The sequence below is a fragment of the Astatotilapia calliptera genome, chromosome 12 (assembly GCF_964374335.1).
Source record: "Astatotilapia calliptera chromosome 12, fAstCal68.1, whole genome shotgun sequence".
NCBI lineage: Eukaryota > Metazoa > Chordata > Actinopteri > Cichliformes > Cichlidae > Astatotilapia > Astatotilapia calliptera.
Genome location: NC_137433.1, coordinates 7,089,963 through 7,113,925, shown reverse-complemented (window position 1 = coordinate 7,113,925; position 23,963 = coordinate 7,089,963). Strand labels below are relative to the sequence as shown.

General features: G+C 40.8%; 3 protein-coding genes across 4 annotated transcripts in view; 2 read left to right on the top strand and 1 right to left on the bottom strand.

Annotated features, from left to right (window-relative positions):
• Positions 1-8,557, bottom strand: part of cux2b (cut-like homeobox 2b) — a 96,599-nt gene extending 88,042 nt beyond the window's left edge. Inside the window, exon 1 of one of the 2 annotated variants that reach the window (XM_026186165.2) lies at positions 7,749-8,557. In XM_026186165.2, coding sequence (XP_026041950.1) covers positions 7,749-7,811 — 63 coding nt within the window. In that variant the 5' untranslated portion in view covers positions 7,812-8,557. Of the gene's footprint in view, positions 1-6,975 lie in introns of both variants that reach the window. The other variant, XM_080309039.1, reaches the window with a different exon arrangement.
• A 5,605-nt stretch (positions 8,558-14,162) lies between these two features.
• On the top strand, positions 14,163-18,002 carry myl2b (myosin, light chain 2b, regulatory, cardiac, slow). Its single transcript, XM_026188554.2, has 7 exons — positions 14,163-14,266; positions 15,628-15,717; positions 15,805-15,880; positions 17,130-17,234; positions 17,316-17,394; positions 17,472-17,520; positions 17,622-18,002. Exons 1-7 carry the CDS (start codon positions 14,264-14,266, stop codon positions 17,724-17,726), a joined length of 507 nt encoding a protein of 168 aa, XP_026044339.1. The 5' UTR covers positions 14,163-14,263; the 3' UTR covers positions 17,727-18,002.
• Positions 18,003-19,185: 1,183 nt separating this feature from the next.
• Positions 19,186-23,754, top strand: LOC113034402 (protein phosphatase 1, catalytic subunit, gamma isozyme). Its single transcript, XM_026188926.2, has 7 exons — positions 19,186-19,655; positions 20,059-20,190; positions 20,323-20,553; positions 20,727-20,831; positions 21,072-21,295; positions 22,850-22,984; positions 23,098-23,754. The coding sequence occupies exons 1-7, from the start codon at positions 19,601-19,603 to the stop codon at positions 23,185-23,187; spliced, it is 972 nt and encodes a 323-aa protein (XP_026044711.1). The 5' UTR covers positions 19,186-19,600; the 3' UTR covers positions 23,188-23,754.
• The last annotated feature ends 209 nt before the right edge of the window (positions 23,755-23,963 follow it).

Below are 23,963 nucleotides of genomic sequence, written 5' to 3'. Positions count from 1 at the left end.
TATTAATAACTTGTGATTAAAAAAAAGAAAAGAAGGGCAATCTCCTTTCCCAACAATCTTATGGTTAGGTGAAGCAAATTCTCCCACTGTTTACCCATTTCTCCAGAGTGGCTCGGACAAAGTGCAAGTGTATTTTGGCGGTGCTGAAGAGGAGCAGAGAACACCACAGGGGTATGACTCTGGTGGAAGCAAACCAGAGGTGTGGACAGGGAGGCAGACCTGCTCTTTTCTCTCCCCCGACTGAGGCGACGTATAAATCAAGAGCCGAGCTTCACGTCTCCACTTCCTGTTCCTCTCCATTAAAAATGATAAACTGTACCTCTTGAAGCCGCTCGCTCGCTTTAGGGTCCCGGTCTGCACCTTCCTGGTGGAAGAAGCGGGCAGAGTGCGCGGCTCAGATTTATTCCATCCCCTCCCATTGTTGGAGATGAATAAGGGAGTAATTAACTGTGTGGGGGTAGCAGCTGCACAAAGACGAGACCGGCTAACACAACAAGCCCGATCCATCTGCTTTTGCTATAACACACCTTTTGTGTTATTTTGATAAATAAGAGCACATCTGCTTAGTAATAACAAATGCTGCTTTAATACTCAAAAGACTGTCTTTCGTGGTTCTTCTCTCTTCCCACTTAAATGAGGACAAATGGGCCTTACAAATCGGTGGCATGCGTAAGACTAGTATTCCTCCAGTCTGGTAAACACACTCTGAGCACTGGCACATAATGAGAGTGGCTGAGATCCCCGAAGACAACCTGGAGAAGGTTAGTGAAGCATTGATCTCATGAGTGCGCACCGAGCTCAGGGGCACCCTTCACACCACGCAAACCCACGTTACCAGACAACCAGCATCAGAACACAGAAAACCTGGCAGCTGCACATTTGGAGGGTTAAAAAACAAAACAAAAATGTGTTTTTTCTTCCTTCATGAAGGACAAAATGGACAATAGGGGAATAAACTACAGCAACTGAAACCCTCCCAAATACAGCTGAGGCACGTTATTTAGAGAGATGGAGACACAGAGAGAGCGAGAGAGAGAGGGCAACAGGATTCATTGTAAGCCTAGTAAAATGAACAAGAAAGGACTGCTGCTCAATACGTCTGCAGTGGCGTCAGACAGTCAAAACAAATAAAGCCAAGGCCGCGGTGGAGAAACGCAGCTCAATATGGACTTACTGGGCAGGGGACTGGCTGTCAGCAGGGAGAGGACACAGCTTTATACCAATGCCGATGAGCCATTAGCTCTCTCCTCGCGATGCTTCCGCCTGCCTCACTGCGAGCGAAGAAGAGGCTGCCCTACCGCCATGGAGCCATCCTCCAGCACACTAATGTGTCCCTGAAGTTTTGTTAAAGCTGGTTATTTACTCCTGCAAAACAATTGCTCCAGCCTAGGGGCAGCAGTATGAAGAACACACTGCTATGAAAAATCTGGCGTCTCTTGCTATGAAGCACTGTCAACTACCAAGGGGGTGTTCTTGTTGAAACATTGGAAGTACTGTGGGGTTTTTTTATGTTTTTACCCACAATACCACACGAGAGAAAACAACTAATATGCATAACTTCAAGAAGGTAGCAAATTACAACACAGGTAAATGGAAAAAAATCTTAGTAGTCATTAGCCACAGTAATTTGGGATCAGTGCTATGAAATCATGTGCGAGGTATGTCAATTTCTGTTGCTGTGACTGAAAAGGGTCTACTCACATAACACACACGCACACTCGCATGTGCACACGCACACACTTTCTCACTTACCTCTAGTGGTATCTATTCTTGGAGATAGGGAAGAATCAGAGACTCAAAACCTGAGTGAATAAAAGCAAACCTTTCTTTGGTAGAAAATACTTCCAATAAAAAATACATTAAAAAAATTACAAATCACTCAGGGAAATATTGTGTTTTCTAAGCCCAACCTTAGACCACCATACCTCCATACTACAGTTCTGCATCACACAGCATTTCAGTCGCTGAGCGCGGCGCCTCATAAAATTTGTCACAATCCTCTAAGCGAGGTTGAGGCAAAAAAAAACATCTGGCACAAGTCATTTAACAATAGTGTCATTACATAGTTTGTCCAGCAGAGCAACCTCAGATCCATTATTTAAAACGCTTCTTTACTTTCAGTACTGCAGCTGCCCTCATAAATGACTCCCAGCAAACACGCCTGAAACAGACAAATCATCTCCAAAACTGGTCAAAGTATGGCACCAAAAACACGACCACAGACACACGGATGTGGACGTCTTCACCACGAATAACATGTCCAGCCAGAGAAAGCAAGAAATACCAATCAGATTAAAACAATGAAAAAATTTAATGTGTGTCTTTTTTTTCAGTAAAACTATATATGACTGACAACTAATTTGGTTACTAAATGGTTGTGAACAGCTCTGTGTACACAGACTAGCATTAATGAGCCTGTTTATTTAAACATAGAACTTTTAAGTCATCTATGTCTGTGACTACTTGAAGTCCGGAGCCAGCTAATTATTATTCCATGTTGAAAGTTTCACAAGACTGCAAACATGCAACTGGGATATATGACTTCGTCACATTCACCACAAAGGATTGTGGGCCAGAATAGCCAGGAAGGCACGCTGACTTGCACGCTGGAAAATGCAAAAACAAAAGCATTACATATGACATACTGGGACCAGTGTTAACAATAACCATCATAATGGAAGTAGTACACCTTAACACTGGTTGACACCTGCCATAATACTACTAAAAGTGCAAAAAAAGACACGAGAGAGACTCTACCTGCACCAGAAATTTTTTTTACCCAATTCAATTGCAAACTAATAGACCGACTCCTTCGTAATGCCGCTTAGTGCCATTTTAACAGCCAAGATGGGAACTGACTGCAAGTGTTCACAGACCTGGTTCCCATCTTCAAAGCATTTCAAAGACAGAAAAATCACAAGTTCATTGGCTATGGTCGCGATAATTCTGGTTGTGCTGCAGTGTTCAACCACTGTTTTCCCTGTGATTGTAGCATAATTGGAGACTCTAAACTGCTCATAGGTGTGAATGCAGGAGTGAATGTGAGTGTGAATGGATGTCTGTGTCCATGTGTTAGCCCTGCAACACACTGGCAACCTGTCCAGGGACCCTGCCTCTCGCCCTAAGACACACACAGCTGGGATGGGCTCCAGCCCCCCCCCAATGACCCTGAAAAAGGATAAGCGGAAGCGAATGGATGGATGGATGGATGGATGGATGGATGGATGGATGGATGGATGGATGGATGGATGGATGGAGCATAAACAGCACATATGAAATATTTTCTGGCATATTGAAAAAAAACTGATGCTACTAACATACATACAGCATGCTAGCATCAGTACTGGAATGGTTTAGACTACAAGAATCATTAATTTCATAGTATCTCTTTTCTTGCTTAAGTGCTGTGAGCAGCGACGCACTCAGTGCTGCCAGTAGTGGCTGGAGGCTTCGCTACCGCATTGCTACTAAACGCTTTCGTACGGATGATGAAATGCGTGATTTCCAAAAGACGGAGATAAACTATGAGGCATAAAATAGTAGAGATAGATTGCAGATGTCATTTTTCTCCTCAAAGCTATAAAGACTGCGAAGGACATCACAATCAACAACACTTTATTTCCGTGGAGGAGCTATTTGAGAACGGTACTATGTTTGTAGCTGGTATTATCCAAACCTTTCATTTTACAGCTTTCAGGACATCTCAAGTTTACATAAACAGTAACATCAGGGCTTATCAACCAAGAAAAAGAGAAACAGTCTGCAAACAGGAGCCCAAGCAAGGCAAAAATGATTGGATAGGTATGGAAATCTACTTGAAGGAAGGTCAAAGTGATTAAGCTGACATTAATGACAGGCCTAGTCTTCCTGTGAGAATGCTCACCGTAGCTGTCTCTAAACCCATTTGTCATTCTGCTTCCAACGCTGAAGCATCTGCTTTGAAGTCTCTACCACTAATGCTACACAGAGAGGTTAAACAGCTTAATGCTGAAGTCTGTTTCACTCCTCTCGCTCTCTAATGTTCCTCTCCGTTTTATGTACCGGGGGTTATGGCTCTTGGATTTCACATCTCAATTTGCCCCAGATAGTCGTGTAAAAGCTCCCCTTCTTTCTTATTTGCTTTGTTGTCACTGTCAAAAGGAAGAGAGGGGCAAGCTGAAGGATACCGAGGACCGTGACAGGCATGCCCCACCCATCGATTTACAGAAGTGGGAATAACAAAACCGCGTTAAGAAATGTTTATATGAGAGGCGAGCACAAGTGAGCTGGCTTTTACATTTGCACTTAATCTTGCAAAGATTTGAAAGACAAGTCTTGAAAAATGAGCTAATGAGCACTTTTAGCAGCCACCGTGGAGGTCAGCTTCAAATCCTTTTACATCAATCGCGGTATGTGAATAAAATGATACAGCCATTATGATAAATAAAACAAGATCTGAGGCGCTCTGGACTTACTCTCCACTACAATGAGATTATGGTGACACATGTGACATTAACAATATCTGCAAACAAATATATGAAAGCATGAATGAAAGGGAGACAGAGACCGATTTTCACAGCCAATTTGAGATTGCAGGGTGTGTGTGTGTGTGTGTGTGTGCGTGCGTGCGTGCGTGCGTGCGTGCGTGCGTGCGTGCGTGCGTGTGTGTGTGTGTGTGTGTGTGTGTGTGTGTGGAGGAGCTACTGGCAAACAGCACACAGAGCAGGCTGGCAGCGGAGGCAGCCAGGCTCACAGGCTGCAAAGCAATTTCACTGTTTGGCAATACTGTTGTCTCTGTGTGTGGATTAGAGCTGACACCAGAGCAACTGAGTCATGCTAAATGTAGTACAATCACAAGCTTTTGTTCCTGATCTAAAACCCCGCTGCCTCTTCGATTCATGCAAGAGACTTTGGAAACAACGCTGAGAAACGGTAACAAATAAGCAGAGTATTATTTCACCATATGAGCACAGCGTTGCGACATTACTAAAAAAAAAAAAAAAAAGCTCAACAGAGGGATTACAGTGACTGGTAGTAAAGGCACAGAGCCCAAGTTTGCTGAAGGAAAATCTAATTGGCCTTTTAAGTCTGCTTTGACGATAGCCTTTTCTCCGACTTCTCAAAGGGCAATTAAAGGTAACATTATGTGTGATAACTAAACAAACCGTGACTGTAATCAAGCTGCATTTCCACCTGGTTTCACCACGGCTTCTCATCGCCAGACCATCCAAAAACACTCTCTTACTCCTCAGGTACCACACTGGCCCAGAGTTGCTTCTGAGCCTGGCAGGACCTGGCAGGACAGACCCTGACCCGTCCTTTTCATGCTCGCCCACGGAAATGCCATCTGGCTGGTGTGAATGATTACCACAGCAACGGCCGGGTGACCTGCAGCCAGCAGGAACCAAGGTCACTCCACCTCAGCACTTCGCACTTTCCCTGCCCTCTTTTCATCAGCCTGCAGGTGAATTATTCATCCTGTGCAACTCAAGAGGCACAAATCCACTGCACAAACACTGAAAAAAAAAAACAAAAAAAAACGCACACTCGGTTTACTGATATAATAACTTGTAATGAGAAAATAAATGTTCCAGTGTGAACTGTTCAAATAAATAGCTTGCAGTTGTACTCTGCTAGAGCAAAAACTCGGGTTCTATATGGGAATAGATGGCGAAACGGCTGTAATGATTTTACATTACCGGAGCTGCTTTCTGCAGGATAATGTGATCAAATTTGTGGAAAAATATTAAAGGTTTCGGGGTTAAAAAAAACGAATAGAAGAAGAAAAGATTAATTTTCAACACGGCCACAACTTTCATCACATGCATGCGTGCAATGAGTTTTAACACTCTAATGAGTGAAAGTGAATGTGCACCTATCACAGGTACTAAAATACAAGACAGGTAGCAACATATGGATCTCAGCTTAGTTGCAGTCTAACACACCTGTATTTCTGCCTTTGCACACAATGACCTGTTTCCACCTGATTGGCTTATTGTTTATAATATGCACCACATACTTATAGTTCAAATGCCATCTACCTTCAAGGCAGTCACTACTAGAGGTGTTATTTATTAATAAGCTGATAATAAACGTCCTGAAAGGGATTTACTACGTTATAGCAAAGGGTGCCTCATTAACAAGTATGAGTTAACACTTTTCTACAGGTACCATGAATTTAACTTGTACAGCTGGTTATTATAAGCCTTATTATCATCAGTTATCGAATGGGGGCTACCATTTTTTATTATTTACCGCCACATTAGTACTCCTGACTGAGGGCATCCTTAAGGGGCACTTTACATTTAGCTCCTCGCCTACTGAGACGCATTTAATAATAATATATATATATATATATATTGCATGTATACGTCTATCATAAATCTGGTGCCGTGGTGACATGGTGAGAGCCAGCAGGGAGGACGCTGCATGAAGCCGCCAACAACAATAGCTCCCTCGCCCCTCTGGATCCCCAGCCTGGATGTGTGAGAGGTGTCCAGCGGCCGGGAGCTGGAATAACACTCGACCAACCGGAGAGCCACTAAGATCTGATTTCTGCTCCTCGGCAGGCTTTTCCGACAGAGCCGGACTGCCATGCCCCTGTCATCTCTCATGTTACAGAACATCAGTCAAACGGCAGAGACGGTGCCCTTGCGCCGGCCGAGGCTGATTTACAAACATTAGCGGGGAATACAATTACACAGCTTCCCCCGGCCGAGCAGCCCTATGCGGCTTCAGGATGGAGAGAGAGAGGGGGGAGAGGAGAGGAGCAGGGGTGGGGGGCGGAGTGGACACTGAAAACAGCGTTTAGCTTTCCTCAACCTTATTTCAACGTTTGCTTCCAGGACCAGGAGCGAGCTACGAGTCCGTCAGCGCCGTGCTTCATAAATCCAACTTTGAGTTTGAGTGGCTCAAGCTGTAGCCAAAGGCTACGGAGGCTGACATGCTATTTAACGGGACTACATGTTATGGCTGTGATACAAACAAACCGCTCACCTGCCACATTCTCCTCGCTATTAATCACAAACATTTTGGTGCCAGCGACATGACAGTCCAAAAAAATTTTTAAAAATTAAAAGAAAAAGGTCGTCTGTGAACCGCGAATAAACGCTGTGTGAATGTAGCCTAACAGTAGTCTACTGTGTCAATACAGCCCAAACACTAGTCCGCACATTAAATATTTTATCATAATAAAAATGTCCGAGCAAAATAACTAAATTAACTTTCCACGTCACACTTAAAAACTTCCCGACATGCAAATCCTTCGGAGCAGAAAATGTAAAATTCAAAGAAATGCACTGTAGCCTGCTGAAAGGTGCAGCAGCAACGCAACGACCGTCGACACAAACCGCATAAAACATTAAGCTGGGAGAAAAAGTTACAGCCTACGTCCAAGGACAGCGATTCGGAGGCGCATTAAAAGTTTCCGTACATGTAAGTACGGCTGTGCTCGTCGCGGACAATAATGAGTAAAAAAAAAAAAAGAAGAAGAAGAAGAAGAAAAGCTAATGCATAAACATCAGTGCTGTCCGCGGTGCTGATCCCAGATCGGTGTGGCACAGAAGGCTGTGCTGCTCCGCGGTCGCTCCACCGCTGATCAATGATTGAACTGAACAAAGGCAGGAGAGGGATCAATTTCTAATAACTATCAATGCAAACAGCGCTTCCTTTCGCTTCACGTCCGCCCAAAACAAGCAAACACACCCCGGAGTACAGTAGCAAGGCATACCGCTGAAAAATAAAGCGAGAAAGGTGAGAATAGCACTAACCTGCAGCCGCCGTAGATCAAATTTCTTCCAATATTGAAACATCGATCCTACATCGGCGGCCATCTTGGGGGATATTGAGGAGATTTTTTTCAGCGGCTGCAATAAATATGTGGGCTGGATTCCCCCTCGTTAAACAACGTTTACGATCACCGGTCCCACTTTTTAAAAAAAGTAACGGAGAGACTTAGCACGAGAGTCCGCACGTATGTTTGACAAGTCTGCCAACATGTCTTTTGTTGGAGTAGGAATTAAAAAAAAAAAAAGTAGAGTTGTTCTTTTTTTCTGGAAAAGTGCCCACGTCTTAAAAAAAGAAGAAAAAGAAAAAAAAAGAATAAGAACAAAATGTATCCGTGCCTCTGTCCCCGACATTAACTGGACAATTGCACTTGATTTCGCTTAGGCAAAGTTATCAATAGTGACGAAAAAGCCCGAGTTTGATCAATAGTGTCTGGAAAAGGAAAGGAGATGATGTGCAGATTAGTGGAGTTCTGGGAATTTAGCCAAGCCTACTTTTTTTTAGCGTGTTTATTACACGAGCACATGGGACTGACTAATTAGAGGCAGAGTTGCAAATTAGAATGGGCTACATTATCGATACGTGTAGTCCAACTATTATTAGAATGCCACTTATCAGTCCGCATGTCGCCTTCTTGTCGTGCAAATTAGAGCAAACTTGCGCATTATGAAACTCTTCCTCCACATTTAAAGGAAAATGTGCCCAAAGATGAACATTTCAATCATGTTTTTACGCTATTTTCCTAAATCACTTTCTGATGGCAGACAGTTACTGTCAAAAGTTCAATCTCACATTTGTTATTAAACATTCCACATGATCTACTACTTACAGTATTTTACCATATTTGGATTTTCTTCTGGATCAATTTCTATAGAATAGAAATGAGCCACTATGACTTGGTGGCTATTGAGTTTAATCGTGCATTCACATTAAGAGGAGCAAATTAGGACGTAAACGCGCTCACTGTAAGACTATAAAAACATAAAGATGGATTTTAGGAAATTGGCTCGTTTCCTATTACTGACAGCAGAATGCTGGGAAGAGTTAAACTGTCACAAAATCGACTGTCTAACTGACTATAGCAGTATATATAGAGTGCTCTTTGTCTACTTAAAATAACTCATTCCTCTGGTCTGGAGATGCTGCTGTACTGCTACAACACTGGAGTCAGGTGCTCCCCCTGCTGACACCACAGAGTCAGAAGGAAGGTTATGTGCGGATGGGCTTTCTTGCACAGGTAAAACCCAAATGGTTTGCACCACGTAGCTTCTCGCTCATATATCCCTTATATGAAAAATCAGTCCCAGTTAGAAAATTAAATTCTCTCGAGTCATAATCTAAGCACCTCCAGGGACGATGACATATTTCTCTGCCACAGACAAACACCTTAGGGGGAGAGAGAAGGGAAATTATTAAAAGTTTTGCTTATTGCATTTTATTTCTGGCTCTAGGGTGAGGCTAAAGTGATGGATTCATATGTAAGAAGGAAGGTAGTTATCAGAAAACCAGCATTCACAGTTGAGCTATAGAAAACACTGTGATTCTTATAACTCATTAGGATGTATGAAAAACGTAATGAATACATTGAGAACCAGCAGCGGTCCCAGCTTGATGATGTTGAATCGTCTTCTGTTGTCATTTTGACATATTTAGAATGCATATATATATATATATATATATATATATATATATATATATATATATATATATATATATATATATATATATATATATATATATATATATATATATATATATATATATGTGATTTATTCTTATTTACATTTGAGGAGAGAAATAAATCTCAGAGACACACACTTCAACAAAGGAATGAGCACAGGTGTAGACTTCAATATCTGTGTCATTTCACCCCCACCGCAATGAAAAAACAAAACAAAACCTGAAAGTAGCAGAGGAGTTACTGAGGAAGAGAGCCACGGGAACGTCACTCAGAAAAGGAATGCCTCCCAAAAAGTGTCTGTTTTTTAACCCCCAAAATACAAGAATGAATTATAAGTTAATGCAATTCTTCAAACACAGTTATAACCACCGCATGCAAACACACATATTTAAAGACACACAGTGTTGTGGTCTCAGTCAGCAGCTCTGCAGCATCTTCTGTGACACCTTAGATACAGGCAACAGCAGATGTATCTGACAGAGCAAAACAATGATCTGATATATTGTCTCGAAAAGTTGTTTGTTTGTTTTTCTTTATTATAAAATGCTGCTGTGGGCCTTTATCGTTTTCATTCAACCTGATTAGCATAGATGATATGTACATGATCTTAAAAATGAGGGGTTGATATATCAAAATGAATGAATTTATCAGTGACATAGAGGTAGCCTGATATCAGACACCCTGACTCTCATGTCTGAAAGCGCACAAGCACAGAAGACCGTGTCTAGCTTAGCAAGGATACCACTAAATGAGAAAAGCTGAGAATGATTATTTGAAAGCAAGATGGAAAGCCGCTGAGGTCCCAGCATAGGTTGAAGTGTGAGCTGCAGCCTGATGATTGTGTTTTTCTTTACATAAATAAACTAATGCAGAAAATGCACAAATTGGAGCATGAAAGTGTAAGGAAAATAAGTGTACGATGCTCCAAATTTCAGGGGAAAGGACACCACCCCAATGTGTCCTCCCTGTGAACCCCAAGCCAACAGGAGTGAGAATGAAGCCCACCTCTGATCAAGCACACTTCACTAAGTAAGGACATAAAGTTGGTACATAGCCACATTCTTAGATGAATCTTTTACGTTTTCTCTGTGCACAATCGCCTGCTCACGCTAGAGAAATTCTATCTGCCAGCAGATATAATAAATTGTTTTCAATCGCAGACATTTTCCAGTGCCGGCCAGGAACACTGTTCTGGCTCACCAGGAACATATAGAGAGAGCCCAGGCTCTGCAGGGACCCAGCTGGACTTAAATGTGGCTCCAGTTGCTGAGACTGTGTCTGTCAAGGTCCCTAAATCCAAATTCAGCCTTTTGAAAAATTGCTCAATCTTACAGCCTCAATCAGCTCTGTATATAATCTTGACCCCACGTTCACCACCATCATCAACAAAGCACTACGGGCCTCTTCCAGTAACCCCCGTCACCTCATTCAAATTAATACATTCTTCTGTAAAAGCTTAATCTAAAAAGAAATCCACAGTTACTTAAAATGAGGACTGTGTGCACAGATGGGAACAATAAAATCATAGCTTTGATGAGGTCGCTGAATGAGGCATTTCTTTGAAAATGCTGACAGTATATTTAATAAAGTGTCAGGTTTTTTGATGAATGATAGCAGCTTCTCCGAGCTTGTTTGGTGATTTTATTACGGATTAAAAGCTCCACCTAAGTCTCAGTCGGAAGAGGAGAGTGTCTCATGCACGTTTCTGCAGCTACTCTGATAATAATTCATTGGAGATTCATTTTAGATGAATCGAACATTTGTCAGTGTGATCAGAATACCTATATGTTAACAGTGTTTTACCATTTATATAGAGAGATGAAAAACAGAAAGATGGCCCGTGCACGCTGCTGAGAACCTTCGACTGTGCTCAGCAGAAGCAAGGTTAAGGGTTATAACTGTAGCCTGTTTTATTTAAATACGCATTTAACCATTTTCTTAACCCCTCACCCTATCCTATACAATGCCTATCCTAGCCGTCACTGGTTGAGAATCATGGTGCTCACTGAATAGGGTTTCCATCACAGGGCTAACATCCACACCCATGGCCAGTCTTAGAATCACCAGTCAAACATACATATCTTTGGACTGTGAGGAACGTTCAAATGCTCATCTCTAAAATGCAGTGATACTGACTCCTTTCAGGGCAATGCAGTGGTGTAGTAGTTAATGCTGTTGCCTAATGTCATTTTCTGGTCTAAAATCTGTGTGATATACCTAAATTACATATAGTGCATGAATGAATCCTGGCATAAATGTGTGTATGAAGAGCTTTGAGTGGTCAGTAAGATTTTTTTTAAAGTGCTATATAAATTCCAGTCCATTTCTTTGCCAGGTTGCGGCCTTTGTAAAATAATAGGTGATTATGAGCCAATTATTAAAGAAAAAATAATTCTATTCAATTCAGGTTTGTTTATAATGTACCAATTCTCAACAATTACCTTCTTAAGATCTTATAATTTTAGAGGGAAAACAATTAGACTGTGAGCTAACACTTGGCGACAGTGAAAAGGAAAAACTCCCTTTTAACAGGAAGAGGCTCAGGGAGGGGCAGACATCTCCAAAAGCAGTTTTGGGATGAGGGAAGAGAAGAGAAAGGAGAGCAGAAAGAAAAGAAAGAAAGAAACGTAGTTGCATGCAGTAAAATAAACAAGTGTTAAATACAGCCCATTATTCATAACTGACTTATTAACTGTGCTAACTTGGTATAAGAGCTAACACTTGGACTAAATCATAACTTTACAGCTACATTTTAGTTGCAACCTTCCGCTGGCATTCTCATGAAAGCGAACAACATTGTTAATACCTGGGAGTTCTTTTTTTAATGTTGTTATTTGAGATTATCATACAAAGTATATGAGTTCACACAATGCATCTGCACTATATTAAATGTGCAATTTACCTCAGTTGGGTGATTAGCAACCACACAAAGGTTTGATGATTTATTCATTTATGAAGCGCCTTGAGGCGACTTTTGTTGTGATTTGGCGCTATATAAATAAAATTGAATTGAATTGAATTGAATTCATTGGAAAATGTGATATTATCCTAAAATGTCCATGAATAGAAATTATATCAACATAATTAAATACCCTATTTGAGGCACTTTGATTGCAGATAAAACTTTTGAAACACCAGAACACTAAAGGTTTTGAAATTGCGTGAGACAACAAAAGTAAACAGATTCAGTGTTGCTGAAAATGATGCAATGTCCCAGTCCCATCACTCGCCTAAGGCCAAAATCGCTAAACCCTCACAGACGTCGTGGGTGTCTGCTCTGAATTTATTACAGGTTCAGAATGGTGCAAAAAGTAGGAAGAGGACAGCACTGTGCCATTTGAGCCACAATTACAATAACTTATTAATAAATAAATAATAATTCCTGTTTGTGACATTAGACATTTTAACAAAAGTCAGGAAAACCAGGAAAAACACTGTCCAGCTGTTTAGCTGGATACAAACAAGTGTGCCATAAATAAACACACAGTGAGCAGTCAGATGCTGTCACTTCCATCCATGATTGGTTATTGTAGATTTTATCTGGGGACAATTTTACTATAAAATGTATGGAGACACCCTAAGAAAGCTCTTAAATGCTCCAGAAACTGGTCCAAAATGCCTTCTATACTAGTTCAGCCTGGATGCTGAATGTTGTGGGTTGCTAGCACTATCTACTGGACAAACTGGGTAAATGACTGGTCAAAGAAATAAAAGAGGAGTCTTTGTAAATTAGTAAAAGGTGACACATTTGTCTCTATTTTCACAGCAAAGCTAGTAATATAAATAATAGATAGTTTTCATCAAATATGAAAAATAAAAGATACGTAATGAACAATAAAAGGGGATTAAAAAAAGAGCAGAATATACAAATGTGATTGATTAGGGATGGAAGAGCTCAGCGTCAGAGTCAAATCAAATCAAATGGGTAAAGATGGAAGCTAAATGATTTTTCATTATGAATTCAGAAATACCAAAGAGGTGGTGTTGTGGTGAGTTCTAAGTTGTGGGACCAGAGCACCAGGAAGCAGTTTTCCAAGCTCAGTATGAACTTGAGGAGTTTGCAGACATACTCAAAGGCCCGAGTCTGACGTGATCCAGAGCACCGGTGTATCTCAGAAGCAAACTGCCAACATAAAATCCGCTTAAGCTGCTGTCAGTTAGCGCTGAAACTTCACCTTTACACCGCTGTGTTTTGCAGTATGGTGTGTTAAGTGTGTCAACTACCTTGTTAATTATCTAATGAAGCTCAGTCTCACTGCTGGATGTCCAGCACTGCCGCAGGACAGAAACTGAACACTGCTTTGAAAAAACACATGATATGAACAAGGTTGCCTATTTTCCACAGCATGACATACTGTTTATGATCAACTCTTATTGGGGCTCAGAAAGCTTCAGCTAACAGTTCTGTTTATTGTGCTACCAAGAAATGGCTCCAGTCAGAGGTTGTCCCTCAGTCTCTGTGGAGCAGTAACAGGACAGCTGGATGATGGATCCCATCAAGTGCAACTGTCAGTCACAAACACAACTGTCCTTCCCGAGCCAGAGCTATGTCCTGTTGTTATTCTGGGGGCTCAGTAATGGGGTATGTGTGTTTGGCTATTATCCCTAAATCTCATGAACTCAGACAATGGTGGCAGTGAGAGAATAGACCTCTTTACCTGTGTCTCTGCCTAAACAAGGCATGGAGTATTTATAGCCCATAAGTGTGCGCCATTATAGATGGGAGAGGGGTGAGTATATCAGCCCCTTGTTTTGGGGGCTGCTCCATCATAAAGCAGCGAGGATACTGCTTGGTCCAAATCCAGCTAACACTGAAACATGGTGAGTGGATACAGATCTCATTGTTATTGTCTTTAACATTGTTTAAAATAAGCACCAGACTGTGAGGAGACAGTCTGTTTCTGCTGTGTGATTAATGTGTTTACTGTAGATATCTGTATAACAGTCCGTCAAAGTCTGCTCTTTTCAAACAACAGATAACGCACCAATGTACTCCATGTCAATATGTTGTGAGGCCTTTTTTTCCTTTAAATAATCAATCGGACAATGCTCCCGTTGTCCTATTGATGAGATATTTGTATACTCGACTTGAAGACATTTTCATCAAAATGACAACAAATTAACTGTCTCGGAGAGGAGAAGGAGGAGGCGGTAAGGAAAGTCTTGACCTTAAAAAAAAAATTTTTTACTTGCAACTTTTTCCTCCGTGTTTGCAATAAAATGGAGCAATGACATTTAAAACACACACAACATTTAAGGAGAGGAAATGGGAGGGATGAAGAGGAGAGAGGTGAGAGAAAGGCAGCAAAAAAACAGAAAAGAGACTTAGAAGAGCAGCCAACCGGGTTGGAAAGAGCAAAACAAAGGGAGTGCGGAGCAGACAGCAGAGAAACACGAGCAACAGGTGCAGGCTATGAAGAGGTCAGTGGTTATTCGCGTAATATTTGGCCCAATAAAGTTTCCGCTGGTCCAACAGTGATGTGCATTGGGCAACAGCAAGAAATAGCAAACTCTGCCTCATTGCCCACGAGTACATGAATCCTCTTAAAACAAAATAAATAATTAAATAAATGTATCTGAGTGCCAGAGGTCCCTTCCATGAGATATACAAGAGCTAATCCACAACAAGGGTTAGACAGCAGCTGTCGAGAGGACCCTGAATCCGAGCAACATGATGTCACTGCGCTGCATCCCCCTTACGGTGTTTTTCACAGTTCCTTGGCAGTCATGTAAATAGCTCAACATAATCCTTGCCTCTGAGGGATTTCTGATCAAACAGGGCTCAGTGTACTCTCCTGTCATCACATACACCCTATAGAATAATCCCTCATGTGATCCTGGGACTATGAGAGTGCAGGCAGTGGACCACACCCTCCCTAGGCTTACCCTGTGTGCTCCCAAAACTGGAGGCTCGAATAAATATTTCCATAACAAACTGACAGTGTTTGTAATCCTCACTAATGAAATGTGTGCCCCCCAGTATAAACCTTTCCTCTTGTGCAATAGATGCATACCCCCCCACTAAGACACACGCACTTAGTGAGAGTGAGCTGATCGTCGGCTCATTACCACGTGTGACAGTAAAACCGATAATGAGTAAGGCTGTACGGAAGAGCCAGGTGATGATCGTGTGTCATTGTTATTGGATCTAATTAAGAGTGTCATCGTTAAACCCCCCACAGGCACCCAAGAAAGCAAAGAAGAGAGCGGAGGGAGCCAGCTCCAATGTGTTCTCCATGTTCGAACAGGCCCAGATCCAGGAGTTCAAAGAAGTCGGTACTCTGCCAAAGGCTTTCTTTCACATTGAATTTGAGCAGTTTACTCACTGCGATGTCTGCTCACTCTGTATACTCCCGCAGGCGTTCACTATCATGGACCAAAACAGAGATGGCTTCATTGACAAGAACGACCTCAGGGACACCTTTGCAGCTTTAGGTAAACTCACTGTGTGTCACGTTCCTGTTGTGATGGTTTCACATGAATACATTACACAAGTCCAGCAAAAAACAAAAGAAACCTTAGGCATTCTCAGGTTCCAGCTTCTCACATGTAAGAATTTCATTGTCTCAGCAAATAGAACTCACCTTGAGTTCTGGGATGTTTAATTGCCATTTTTAAAATACCGTCTGAACAAACAGATAAGTGATAAATTGAGCTGTAGTAGTCATGAGTTTAATCATTAGCTGACTTTTTCCCCCAACCTAAGACTTATTAATATTATACATAAACAAGCAAACCTATTAAACATATTACAACACAAACTAAACAAGAAAAGCACAGCAAACAAACATGATCAAATTTACATTAAAAAGAATATTTGTATCTTTTCAAATAACACATGGTTCACAACAAACTCCCGGTCTTCCACATATTTCAAAGAGTCTCAAAACCTTTCCAAGTTTTTTTTATTTTAATACATATGTTTTCCTTCCTAGGGTTTACTGTCAACATATTTACTGCATACCTGGAAATATCTCCAACTGTTTCTACTAAATGTATTAAACCTGCAACTGAGTCATTTTGCAATAAACAATATTATGTCCTCTGGATATAATGATAGCTATTTCCTGAGCTAGTTATTCTCGACGTTTGTTGTGTGATTTATTCCATTTTCCATTTCTATTCCAATACTTTGATTAAATAGAGTCATTCAAAAGAGTTTTATCAAAAGCCATACCTCATTTTTCTTTATTATTGTTCATTTAGGTTTTATTTTGTATAAGAAGAACCTTGACTTACTGCAACAAATCTGTTCTAGTCTTTATCGACCTGGGATTCAATTTTGTTTAATATTTTTGGAAAATGTTGTGTATTATATTGAGTACTATCCATCAAGCTTGCTGACTTCATGTTCTACATTTGTTTAAATGTTCCAGTGGTTTTAGAATATATTTAAAGGACCAAGTGTTGAATGTGCCTTGAAAAAAATCTCAATAGATTTTTTTTTAATACAAAGCTGGAAAACTGTTGTTATTCCAAATTTCCAGCAACTGCATCCCCTTCCAATTCCTTCTTTGGTCATTTTGGGCTGGATGGCATGGTCAACCCATCTAATAGTTCCGTTGAGCTTTTGTGGATTTGTTTTAATCTCTTTATTGGACTATTTTCAATAAATAATATATCAGTTTAAAAAAATGAGCATTAATTGCAACCTCTGTTTCACCATATATTCCATGTTTTTCAGGCCGTTTAAATGTCAAACAAGAAGAGATTGATGACATGCTGAAGGAGGCACCAGGGCCCATTAATTTCACTGTCTTTCTCACCATGTTTGGAGAGAAACTAAAAGGTAAACGAAGATGCCGTTATATGACGTTCAAAAAATGAAATCATTTTTCTTCAATGCAGAACTGCCACTTTTCATCTACAGGTGCTGACCCAGAGGAGACTATCCTTAATGCTTTTAAAGTCTTTGACCCTGAGGGAAAAGGAACACTAAAGAAAGAGTTGTGAGTAATAGTCTGGTTCTTAAGCGACTCGTGACATTTGCGTCTCGTTTGCTCATCATTGCTGCTCGTCTCCACAGTGTGACAGAGATGCTGACGACCCAGGCTGACAGATTCTCTGCTGAAGAGGTTAGTGCTCCACCTCTGATGATGTAACAGATAGTTGAGCCTTGAGTTTTTATAAATGCAGATACGCTCTGTAACCTTTCTTTTTTACTTCGTACCCAAAGATGGAGCAGATGTTTCAGGCATTCCCTCCAGATGTAGCAGGGAACCTGGACTACAATAACCTCGTCCATGTCATCACACACGGTGAAGAGAAAGACCAGGAATAATCACATCCTCCCTCACTGGGTCGTATTTGTGCTGAGATATGATCACATATGACAGCAAAAACAGAAAGCAAAAACGTAAATAACTTCAGCTTCAGTTTTTGAATATGCACATGGATCAATGTGTTCATTCATTCATTCATGATTATAACATGTATATGTATGTATATTATTTGAATATATATGAGTAATCTCTTCAAAGGTGAAATTAAGAGTTTGACCTCGAATGTTTTTGACAAATCAATAAAGAAAGATTCAACCTCACAGAGATGCATTGAAGAAGCGAATCTCAGTGTATTTCATCTTCCATAAGTAGTGATATTTAATTATCTGTATATAGTGATTTTATTTCAGTGCTCACTGTTGATCAGTAGAAGAACACTGGAACCCAGAAGCTCCAAGTCCCATTTGTTCAATTTTGCCTTAAAGAGTACTTTAAGTGTATGAATATAAGGGAAAGGATTGCTAGGTAGACAGTGTGTCCTTTAAAGGCTCTATGTGGCTACTCCACCATAGCTCAGCTTCTGTTAATGGTAAAGCTAATCTGTAATTACACTTACTGTATACCCCAGTATCATTTACTGTACTTATGTATCTCTTTATTTTACATGTAAATCAATTTCTTGATTGTCTAGAAATTGGTGCATCTCTAAGGGTTTTATTGGTTAACTGATATTCAAATTGAAGCAAAAGTGTTCATCATACTGAATTATTTCCTAATCAGATAACACAGAACAGGAACTGCGTATAATTAATATCCGGTATGGTGAAAAAAACCTAATTTCATTATACTTTACTAGGGAAATGGAAAATAAGTAGAGTAATTTATTGAAACGAGATCAAACATACATGGAAATACACTATATAAGCCAAAAGTTTTGAAATTTCTAATGAACTTCAAAGTCAATATTTGATATCAATACTTTTATTCTTCACAACAGGCTGAACTTTTTTAGGGATGTTTTCTTAGCATTTCTTTAAGCAGTCTTCAGGAATAGTTCTGCAGGCTTTTTGAAGGACAATCAAAACTCTTCTTTGGATGTTGGCTGCCTGTTATTCTGGTTTCTGTCGAGATGATCCCACACTGCTTCGATAATGTTGAGGACTTGGCGACTGAGGAGGCCAAACCATAGTGTGTGTTTTTCTATCCAGATATACTTTGTACTGTGTTGGCAGTGTGTTTGGTATAATTTTCATGTTCTCCAAACGACATGACGTTCAGGTATTGTGTCAGGTGGCTATACCAAAGTGGCTCAACGTGTTATGTGTAGAAACAACACTGATTCATTTATTGAGTTAGGGCCCTTTTGTGGGTTAAGTAGCTTACAAAGCACGAAAATTAAAAAAAAATATCCCTCTGAAAATTGTCAGGTACAAGGACTGGACTGAAAATGAGTGAAAAATCAACAAATATCCAAAGAAAAAACATTAAAGGGCTTCAGAAGGTCTGAAGCTGTCCCCATCCAGCACAGTAGGGGGCAGTAGTGTAGCAGCTACCAGCACAAGCCGCTGGCTTAGCAGTACAAGGTGCGGCAAAGGAAAAACAGAAACGGGACACCGTCGCTAGCAACCGTTTGTGTTGGTTGACGCTTATTTTTATAGTCCCCGTCCCTTTTTTTTTTAACAAAACGAAACAATTGATGTTGGCATTTTTAAAATCGCGATCTTTAAGTAGCGTATTAGGCTGTCAAAAGTGTCGGCTAGTGGCTAAACGGTATCAGGGTCGCGGCAACATCTTCTACCCTCAGCCGGAAAATAGACGAAGCTAACATAAGCAAGCTAATGCTAGGATAGCTAGCGGGCTAGCTTTCACAAGTGTGTCAACGCGAAGACCTAGATTTGACTGGAGCGATTTTTTCGTAACACCGACGCTTGCAATGGCTGATGTTGACAAGCTCAACATAGATAGTATCATCCAGCGGCTTTTAGAAGGTAAGTAAATACAAAAATTTCCACGAAACACTTGTTTTATTATTTAAATGTTATGGTAAATGCTAATAGTCGATAGCTAACTTTAGCTCGTGTTCATCTTGTTGCAATAACTAGTAACAATAATCAGAAATATTTGCAAGATAACGTAATATTTTAATTAATGTCGGCTACCACCTTTATGTAATGCGTCTCTTGACTCAGAATATTGGTGTGTCTGAAGGGTGTGAAACGACATGTCACGTACACTGTGTTCTCATACACAAACACCGCGAATTCCGTCACGGCATATGGCTTCTACACTCACCGTTTGTCCCAATTGGCGTCCGGGCAGAGATGCCATGCCCGGGTTATCTGGAATAGTGTTTAGGTGTTATTCTTACTGATTTTTGTCTTCTTATTCCAGTCAGAGGAGCAAAACCTGGCAAGAATGTTCAGCTGCAGGAGAACGAGATTCGTGGATTATGCCTCAAGTCCAGGGAGATCTTCCTCAGTCAACCCATTCTCCTGGAGCTGGAGGCCCCCCTCAAGATTTGTGGTAAGAAAAGCTATGCACTTACTTACCAGAAAGATTGACTCAGCAATTGACTGATAGTATGTACTGACGTATGATAAGTGGTGTATGACTCAATAGCAATGTGTATAATTCAGCTTGGTATTTGCCCTGCAGGTGACATCCATGGGCAATACTATGACCTGCTAAGGCTGTTTGAGTATGGGGGCTTCCCTCCTGAGAGCAACTACCTGTTTCTGGGGGACTACGTGGACAGGGGGAAGCAGTCACTGGAGACCATCTGTCTTCTACTGGCCTACAAAATCAAATACCCAGAAAACTTCTTCCTGCTGAGGGGAAACCATGAGTGTGCTTCAATCAACAGAATATATGGTTTTTATGATGAGTGTGAGTATTGTTGAATGACTAGAAATGTCCAACCTGGGGCCTCTTGTGTCCATTAAGGGTACCTGTCAGACTCTCTGTTGCGTTATCTTTTGCTGGTTAAACTGTTTGGAGGAAGTTGTTGGTATGAGATAATGGAAAAAAATGAAGTATAATTTCTTGTCTTACTGTGTTAGGTAAAAGAAGGTACAACATCAAACTCTGGAAGACCTTCACAGATTGTTTTAACTGCCTCCCAATTGCCGCCATTGTTGATGAGAAGATCTTTTGCTGCCATGGCGGTGGGTTATAATGCGCAGAATTAATGTTTTGGCACAAAACCCTACTATCAACTCTAAAGTGTTTTGGTTGTATGCATGATGTTAGAAGTAGTGTACATTTGATATCAGCGTTTATTATTTGTCCTTGAGAAACGCTGTTTTTGCAGTTTGTTACCTGACATGGAGCTCACCCAGTTCCAATCGGTGCTGACCTCAGTATCAGTGTGTTTATTTGTACTTTTACTTTACTGTTCCATTTAGGACTGTCCCCTGACCTTCAGTCCATGGAGCAGATCAGACGCATCATGCGTCCCACTGACGTGCCTGACCAGGGTCTGCTGTGCGATTTACTTTGGTCTGATCCAGACAAGGATGTGTTGGGCTGGGGGGAGAACGACAGGGGTGTGTCATTTACCTTTGGCTCAGAGGTGGTAGCCAAGTTCCTGCACAAGCATGACCTGGACCTGATCTGTCGTGCCCATCAGGTAATCACCTCCGTCATCACAAATAGAAACGTCACTGTGGGAGGTGGCCGTGTACTGGCCAGAGGCAAGATACACTTGGTACAGGACATGATATACTAGCACACGTGGTGTGTGTAGTGGACAGTGGGTTTTGACCGTTTTGGCTTGCGTTTGCATCAAAGTAAAATTATTTGCGCATTTCCAGAGGTTGTTACGTGTTCAACTAAAGCTTTACTTTTAAAAAAATATCTAGAGACTTAAAGAATATGGAGAGAAATTGATGTTAGAATAGTCACAAATTACTTTAATGCTGCCACTTAATGCCAGTGCAAAGACAAGAGAGCTCAGCTTTCAATGCAGTCTTGTGTAATTTTGTGGAAAAGATGTTTGTCAGAATAGACAGTAGCTTGTAGTAGTAGAATATAATGTGTAGCTTATTAATGTAAAAATAGAGTTTGGTCAGTATGACAACTAATAAGGAAAAACACTGTTGAGGCATGTTGAGTCTGCAATTAAGACAAGTGATTGTGAACGTAAATACACAAGTTTTACTTGAAACTCCTGACCAGAGGCCAGGCTAGACTTTAATAGTGACCAGTAAACCTTTGCCACTAATGTACTTGATGATGTAGCTGCTGATAGACGTATCAAGATGAATTGTGAAGTGTATAGTGTCTAATCAGATTTATCTGTGTGCTGCAAAACTGATAGGCTGGTGTTTCGCGGTACTTTGTGCAGCTCTCTGTGCTTTGTCATAAGCCTCTCCTACCAGACAAGCGCAGACAGATGCAGCACACCCTTCATTTGCTCCACAAACATAAAATTGAATCAGTCTGCACCGTTAGCCTTTGGCCAAAAGCTGTTATCAACATTCAGTATGGCTAGTCATCGACTGATTGCATTGTTATCTACCACAAGTGAGCAGCCTACATTGTCAAGAGAGTAACGGCAAGCTCAGAATAAAGTAGTTACTGCTGGTAACTCCGGTTCTGCAGGTACATGTTTTATTGCCAGAGTTTTTGATCGGTTTGTCTTTGATGGGTTGCCTTCCAGTGTCTGCAGGTGTTGCCAAAGTGTTGAATAACAACTTTTCCTGCAGAATTTCTGGGCTTAAAACCATCTAAGGGAACATGCATGTGCATTTGTAGAAGTGCCACTATTAAGGAGGTGCAGAAATCTAGTTTCCTCTCAAACCAATTAGATACATAAAGGTTATTTTGGAGTGGTAGGCCAGTAAGGCCTAATAATAGATGCCTTTAACAATAAATGGAATCTTTTTTGTTATTTGTTGGAGTGCTTGAGTTAAAGCTTCAAGTCTTCATTTCACTTACACCCTGCTGGTTTTGATTTTAAACTCCACTCAGACTCCACTTACAAACCTGACAATATGTTTTGAGTTTTTATATTGAGTTAAAGATCCTGTGAACCATAACCCATTAGGTTAGACTGCTAGACTGCGCTTTAGATCTGACCACCTTCATGTCTACTTGCATGATTTAGTTGAGGCTACTCCTAGTTTATGTATTTTGAAAATGTGTAAACATGTCATTCCAATTTGTATTTTCTCACTGGCAGGTTGTCGAGGATGGCTATGAATTTTTCGCAAAGAGGCAGCTCGTCACTTTGTTTTCAGCGCCTAACTATTGTGGGGAGTTTGACAACGCTGGTGCCATGATGAGCGTGGATGAGACTCTCATGTGCTCTTTTCAGGTACAGTACCTTTTGTTTATTTTAAGCATTGCGTTTTCGTGGCAGTGATCTAATCTAAGCTATTTGTACAGACGGTGTACAGCTATTCATTAAATGTTTTCAACCTGGTATAGATTTTGAAACCAGCTGAGAAGAAGAAGCCCAACGGCAGCCGTCCTGTGACTCCCCCCCGCAGCATGGTCACCAAGCAAGCCAAGAAATGAAGGGGTGGCCAGACTCTGACTTCTTTGTTCTGCTCTGTTCTTCTGCATTTGAGGGATTGATTATCCTTCATGCTGCCAATACTGAAAAGATATTCACTCCTTTTCGATGAAAGCAAAATATTTTTGTTGTTTTGTCCACAGGGGTAAATTGATATGTCACCATGAAAACCTCAGGTGTTTTGCACTCCCATTTTGCAGCTAGTCTTTGCCACATATGACTGTTCAATCAGGAAAAATGTAACAATATGGCTACTTATGCACAGGAATGCCTTGTTTGAAGCTGTGCACAATTTTTTTCCAGTTTCGTTCATGTCATATTCCTTTATCATTGTTCCCCCCCACTGTCAATAATTAATGTTATTAATGGCTATACAACTATGGAGAAAGTCACAAACACCTGTTTACTTCTGTAAACTTTATATTGTGTTCATTTAACCGTCAGTGTCTTAGAACGCTGACTGTACACTGCATCACATTTTTAAACAAGTCGTGCTAAATTAAACAAAGATGCACTCTTGTAATGTCTAAATCTTTCTAATAAACATTTGAGTGTATTTTAGGGGGAAATTTTCTGTCTGAGTGTATTTATTCCAAAGAAATTACAGCTTTTTAAAAAAACAACAGTTGTAAACGAAAATACTTAACCATCTTGCTCAAGAACATCTTATAATTAAGGGTAGTTTCCATCCAGGGATACCCACAAGGGGGAGATAGAACATACTGCAAACTACGTTGCATCTAGGGAAATGGTAAATAATCCCAGATGTGAGCAGTCT

Bases quoted from the DNA above. Each gene is read 5' to 3' on its own strand.
- myl2b (XM_026188554.2), top strand. The intron at 15,718-15,804 runs GTCGGTACTCTG...ATACTCCCGCAG, and splicing joins AGATCCAGGAGTTCAAAGAA to GCGTTCACTATCATGGACCA. The intron at 17,395-17,471 runs GTGAGTAATAGT...TCGTCTCCACAG, and splicing joins GGAACACTAAAGAAAGAGTT to TGTGACAGAGATGCTGACGA.
- LOC113034402 (XM_026188926.2), top strand. From the start codon at position 19,601: ATGGCTGATGTTGACAAGCTCAACATAGATAGTATCATCCAGCGGCTT. The intron at 20,832-21,071 runs GTGGGTTATAAT...TGTTCCATTTAG, and splicing joins GATCTTTTGCTGCCATGGCG to GACTGTCCCCTGACCTTCAG. The intron at 22,985-23,097 runs GTACAGTACCTT...AACCTGGTATAG, and splicing joins CTCTCATGTGCTCTTTTCAG to ATTTTGAAACCAGCTGAGAA.